At 32.4% G+C, this 6,949-nt stretch overlaps 1 protein-coding gene across 5 annotated transcripts in view; it reads right to left on the reverse strand.

Annotated features, from left to right (window-relative positions):
* LOC118196998 (TATA box-binding protein-associated factor RNA polymerase I subunit A-like) overlaps positions 1–2,212 on the reverse strand; it is an 88,994-nt gene extending 86,782 nt beyond the window's left edge. For 2 of the 5 annotated variants that reach the window (XM_085818700.1, XM_085818699.1), the window contains exon 1: positions 1,983–2,208. In XM_085818700.1, the coding sequence (XP_085674826.1) occupies positions 1,983–2,033 (51 nt within the window). In that variant the 5' untranslated portion in view covers positions 2,034–2,208. Of the gene's footprint in view, positions 1–1,982 lie in introns of all 5 variants that reach the window. The other 3 variants (XM_085818703.1, XM_085818701.1, XM_085818702.1) reach the window with 3 other exon arrangements.
* Positions 2,213–6,949: the final 4,737 nt, after the last annotated feature.

Here is a 6,949-nt window from a genome sequence, read left to right on the forward strand (position 1 = left end):
GCAATGATTTAGTTTAAAGTAATTAGGATTGTAAGGTAATTTTTATTAATTTAATGTATGTGCTCATTTATATTTTAAGTAGTGTTTTTGAATTTAATTATATTTTAATTAAATGATAGTTATTTTGTGAATTTTATGTTTGTAGGAATTTGGTATACGTTTTAGTTGAAGTAAACGTGCATGGAAATAATTTAAATATCTGACACTAAGTATTTGTAATGGTTGCGGTATGAATTCGTTGGTGACGTTTATAATATAATAGATGATTTAGAGGTAAACGTTTTTGGATATTTTATTTACTTTATATGTGGAAATGTACATATTTGGAAAGGGTAAATACTTTTTCGCGATCAGGTAATTTCATATATGTTCTTTTTACCGGGTTTAAAGATTGAGAAAATTGTCATGTATTTTCGTGAAATTTTTCTAATTTATGAGAAAAAAGCAGTGTACATGGATATAATGAAGAGTGTGCGCAATGCCATTTTTGTGCAATTCTGGGATGTTTTTTTAAGTAAAAATAAGTCGACGTGTACATGGTTTAGTGATATTTTAATTAAATGATAGTTATTTTGTGAATTTTATGTTTGTAGGAATTTGGTATACGTTTAAGTTGAAGTAAACGTGCATGGAAATAATTTAAATATTTGATACTAAGTATTTGTAATGCTTGCGGTATGAATTCGTTGGTGACGTGTATAATGTAATAGATGATTTAGAGGTAAAAGTTTTTGAATATTTTATTTATTTTATATGTGGAAATGTTCATATTTGGAAAGGGTAAATACTTTTTTGCGATCAGGTAATTTCATATATGTTCTTTTTACTGGGTTTAAAGATTGAGAAAATTGTCATGTAGTTTCGTGAAATTTTTCTAATTTATGAGAAAAAAGCAGTGTACATGGATATAGTGAAGAGTGTGCACAATGCCATTTTTGTGCAATTCTGGGATGTTTTTTTAAGTAAAAATAAGTCGGCATGTACATGGTTTATGTGTATGTGTTATTTTGAAAAACGCGTAAGGAGTATGGTATTGTGCACTTTTTCCCAATTTTGCAGTGAATATTTGTCATGATTAAGCAGTTTTGTTAGATAAAATTTCTAGCACAAGTGTAATTCGGCTAGTAGATTGTTGGAAGAAGTGTTCAGTAGATAAAAAGAAAAGAAACATGTCTTTACTTCGTGAAGACAAAATGGCGGCGGGAAAAAAAAATAGAGGGTTGCTGTAGGAGTGTTGGTCGCCAAATTTTCGCCAAAAAAACGCCAAGTTACCATAATGTAAAGATCAACCAAATTCAATTTAGATAACATTATTGTGCAAAAATATTATAATAAATAATTAATAAAGTTTCAACATTATAATAGTTTACTATTTTGCAAATGATATAAATTAGTTCTACAAAGTTCTCATACATGATTTGAACATGCACAATATTTTACAATTAAAAGTTATATACCTTGGTAAAATGACGGTCAACTATCTTAAAGTTCATTTTGTTTAATATGGTGAATAAAACATTATGAAGCATATAAGAAAACTTCAAATTAACCTGCACTTCTTTTTAATTTAATATGTTTCAGAGAAGAATTTCTAATTAACAAAGACAAAATGCTTATAATGAAACTCAGAGCTTAACTGCGAATTAACGCTGCGATGTGCACTGCTTACCTATGAACAGATCCAATGCATTTCATTACGCTTACATATTCTCTCATCTAATTACAAACAATAATATTATTAACAGGAATATTATAAACAATGAAACTTCAAAGTGTGCTTATTATATTATATATAATAACCACACTTTGGAGCATCTTAATTACTTTCCTTGCATAATCTTAATATTACAAGATTTAGTATGCACATTTTATGTATGTTAGCGTTTCCTTATACCTCAATACAAAACATATATCAGAAACAAATATATAACATAGAAACTATAAAATATTTTACATCAAAAGATCATAAATTCAAATATTACCACTTGTGGAATAGTTCCTTCTTTTACTATACATCGGTTTACAGCTGGCATATCTAAGCAAATAAATAGTTTAATAAAAAACGTCAAATGTAAATTAAGCAGAAAACCAACTTCATGGATAAAGTATCATAAAATTTTTTACTTCACAAACTACGATCTTTTTTTTTTTTTTTTTTTTTTTTTTTAACAGTTAACACGGAACACACATGGTAAAGTTTATAAACACCGCGCACTACCCATAGTGCCAATCATAAACATTTAAAAATATATTTGCCGTTAGGCGTCGCGGTATACCATGCACACCGTAGTGCTTCAGTGTGAACTGGATGATCATTCCTTACAATTTATATACATTAGTTAGTCCCTGTTTGACCTGTTAAAATCCCATAATCAATGACAGTGAGTAATCAGAGCTTCTATTATTTTCATACATTTTACCTCCATGGCAACCTGAAAAACCATATTTGTATGATGTAACCATTGCTCAGCAACGTAAGAAATTGTTTAAAATGAGAATTCTGAAGTTTTACCAGCTAGTAGTTGTATGAAAATTTTGCCACTAAATTTTATTCAAATTATCTATCTCCCTAAACTAAAAATATAATTTATGTTTTATTAAGAAGATCATCTGTTATTGTGTCAATTACTGCAAAATACTTTACAATATATTTAGTGATTATCAGTCTGAATCAGAAAAAGAGTGCGACTCTACAGAAGACATTCCTTGTGATTAAACTGACTATTTTGTAGGAAAAGATAAAACAACAGAATGGAAGAAAGAACACTTTCAAATTCAAAGATTCCCATAATATCTTAAAAAAATTGCCTGGCAATACACATATATCTAAAGATGTGGCTTCACCCATCGATGCATGGAAGCTAATATTGATGACACAATGATTGAAATGATTGTGAGATGCTCTAATATTTATGTAAACAAATATTTCGGGAAATTTTAAAAGAGACTCAAAACCTATGGAGAAAGAAGAGTTTCTTGCTTTTTTAAGAATCATACATAGGTGGATTGCACAAATCCTCCCTTGTAAATGTTAGAGAATTATGGGCGACTAATGGAACAAGATTGGATATTTTTCATAAAAATTTGAACTATATATTTTCTTTTCCTTCTTCATGCCTTACGATTCGATAATGTCGGAACACGGGATGACAGAAGAAAGAGTGATAAATTAGCTCCAATAAGAGATTTGTTTGAAAATTTTGTCGAGAATTGTCAGAAATTATATCATGTAGGGGAATACATGACTTAGGACGAAAAGCTAGAACCTTTTCGAGGACGATGCTCCTTTTGGCAGTATATGCCTAAGAAACCTGCAAGATATTGTATAAAGATATTTACTGTGGTTGATTTTAGATCCTTCTATACTTTGAACATGGGGACAATATGCAAGGATAAGATTATCCCACCTGAATTTGTTTCGAATAAGAATAGAGAACAGCATTCAACTCTCTTGGGGTTTCAAAAGGATATAATGCTACTTTCTTATATGGGTGAAAAGAACAAATGTGTTAACCTTTTGTCAACTATGCACAATGATGACCATATTGATGAAAGCACGGGAGAACTGAAGAAGTAATTGTGTTTTATAGCATGACAAAGGGGTCTAGTCTGGACACCGGTCGAGATCGATATCGGAAAACCAGTCGGGATTCTCTTTCCACTCGACAGCAGAAGGGAGAGCGAGTCTGGCCCCTTCAAATTCCGTCGGCGGAAAGTGAAGTGGAAATTCCGTGCGGAAGTGAAGTTTATTGCATAGCAACCAGTCTATCTCACCTCTACATTACTCCAGGCTCAGGGGAAGGGGTAGTTTGTTGTCAAAGGGGCTGTTTCGCACGTGCTTATTACTGAGGATGGCGGTAGAAAAAAAAAATCGAGTTCGAGTAAATGGTGAAATTTTTCGAAAACATACGCTGCTGGATTTAGTAAAGACTATGGAAAAAAGAAATGGGGAACGTTAATGGATATTTTAAACGCAGAAAGAAATGGCCTTTTCAAAACTTCAGGTATGTGAAGAAACGTAAACATAATTTTACGTATGATCCTTTGCAAAATGGAAATTTTCTAAAAGGTTACATGTTTGTAAACTATTTTTAACAGGAATTTTATGATTAAAATACATTATTTTGTCTGAAAAGGTTATGAAACAACGTCATAAGTCAAATCATTAAAATAGAGCACCGCGTACGCGTGTTTAATATTCCTAATGAATTTGAATCAAAAAAAAAATTTAAATTTTAGCAACCCATGATTATGTCAATAATTTTATTTATTCAGGAATTATACCTCTCACGTAGCTACAAATATACTGTGTATCGTAAATACCAATAAGCAGTGAGTAAAAATATAACAAACTTTTAACAAAAGTAATAGAAAGAAAAATAAAAAAAAATATTTAACTATAGGTTAAATCATAAAACATATTATCTTGCACACACACACACATATATATATATATATATTTTAACATATGCAGTGAAAGGAAATTCCAATACATATTCCTATTTATACTCTTTTTAAATCGATCCCTGTGATATCATCCCTTTCTTCATCCACCGCCTCATGGAGAAATAACTCCAACTTCTTGCATTTTTAAACATTTATTTATTAACACAAAACTAATACTAAACTACAATACTAATAACTGAAATATATAAAGTATTAAAAGTGAATTTCGGTTTCATTAATGGCTCTAACGAGCCTTCCGTATGACGTCTCTGTCGGGCTCCCTCTTGGAAACTAAACTTTTGGCGCCTCTCTAGACTGAGAGTTAGCGCCCTCTATACATCTTGTTGGTTGGCGTCACCCATACATCACACCCCCCATCCAAGATTGAAATAGGGTGAAAGCCTATTGAAATATGACAAATTATGGTGACGTCAAACAAAAGAGTTACTTACCTACTAAAGTCTACAAATCAATCGATACTGAAGTTGAAAGATATATAACACAATACTTATACAGGTTAGTTCTACACCTACTACAAGACTTCTTCTAAAACTGTAATATATAAATGATTAAAAGTTAGTATTCAAACAATTCTAATGCAATAGAATACTTAAAGTGTCTATGATATACTTAAAAGTCTCTAGAAGAGTAGCTGAAAAAGAAACACACACATAAAAAAGTAATAATATTAAGAGTTCATAAATGTCTATGAAAAGTTCTTTCTTTCACACAAGTCACTCAATAGTCTCTAGTCTGGACAACGCATCAGCATTGCTTAACTTAGCACCTGGGCAATGTGAAATTGTCGTATCATACTTTTGTAATGCTAATGCCCATCTCTGTAACTTAGAAGATTGTGGGGCGTTCTTTGTTATGAAAGTTAACGGATTATGATCAGTTATCAGTTCCACAGGTGATCCAAAAGTCCAAGTTTCAAACTTTTTCAAGCTCGAAATAACAGCATAAGCTTCCCTCTCGATAGTTGGCCATGCTTGTTGTGTTTTGGTAAGTTTCTGGTTGGCGTAACTAATCGGGTACAACTTTCCGTTTTTCCTTTGAGATAAGCAGGCTCCAACACCTGTTGAATATGCATCACATTGAATTATAAAAGGTAACCTTGGAACAGGGATATAAAGACTAGGTGCTTCCATTAGGCATTTCTTTAATTTAACGAATGCTTCGTCGTGTTTTTCTGTCCAGCACAGCTCTTCAGGACTTCTTCTTTTGGTGAGCTCGGTTAATGGATAAGCTGTTTCGGCGTAATGTGGAATGTAGTCTCTGTAATAATTACATAGGCCTAGAATGCTTTTCAATTGTTTTTTTGTTTGAGGTCTAGCTAATTTCTGGATAGCCTCCACTTTCTCTGGATCTGTACGATGATTGCCGGAACCGATGATATGTCCTAGATACTTAATATGAGTTTTAGCGAAGGAACATTTCTTGAGATTTACGGAAAAAACTGTAGTTCTAACAGTTTTGAAAAAAATGGTGTCAAGATGTACTAAATGTTCATTCTAATTATTTGAATAAACAGCTATGTCATAGACGTAGGCTCGAGCAAAATCTTTGTATTTAGCAAGGACCTGGTTCACCACTCTCTGAAATGTTGCAGCGGCGTTGCGTAGCCCGAAAGGCATGACTTTAAATTGATACTGAGCTCGATGTGTCTTGAAACATGCTAATTTTTGACTCTCTCTTTCTAATGGTATGGCCCAATAGCCTTTGAGCAAATCAATGCTGGATATCACTTTGGCTTTTCCAATGTAGAATAAGAGCTCTTTAGGATTTTCCATAGGGAAGTTATCTGGTTTCGTTACTGCATTAAGGGATCTAAAGTCAACGCAAAGGCGAAGATTACAGTCTTTCTTCATAACGCATGCAATAGGGTACGAAATTTCAGCGTTGGTTTCTTCACTCAATCCCATTGACAACATTTCTTCGATTTTTTTATCTACTTGAGGCTTCAATGCTTCTGGAATTTGATAAACATATGGCTTCTTCCTTTCATTGTCATTTAATCTTATTTTATGTTCTCCTACTTTAGCAATTTGTACCTTATTTATAAATAAGTTTTCATATTTTCTTAACAAGTTCATCATTTCATTCCTTTTATCATCATCTAAATGGCTTAAATCTACTTCGCTAAGATGAAAATGATCGGACTTGTCACTCACACTGGGTGTGGGATGGACTTCTCCTAGTTCTTCGTTCTCAAATATTACACCTACTGCCTGTACTTTTGGATTAAATTTTCTAATTTTATTTACGTGTACTCTTCTTATTGTACCATCTGTCAGTCTGACTCTGTAAGAATCTGGATTGCAACGAGATACTATTTCTGCAGGTCCTACCCATCTGGCATATAATTTATTACTGGAATCTGGAATCAGCAGGTACACATGATCTCCAGAGTTGAAATCTTTATATATAGCCCTTCGATTAGCATATCTTACATATGCACCTTGTTTCAATTCTGCAGTTATAGATGCTTGCTCTGCTGCTA

Source organism: Stegodyphus dumicola, chromosome 6 (assembly GCF_044657685.1).
Source record: "Stegodyphus dumicola isolate Sdum_Otavi_A_Nest chromosome 6, ASM4465768v1".
NCBI lineage: Eukaryota > Metazoa > Arthropoda > Arachnida > Araneae > Eresidae > Stegodyphus > Stegodyphus dumicola.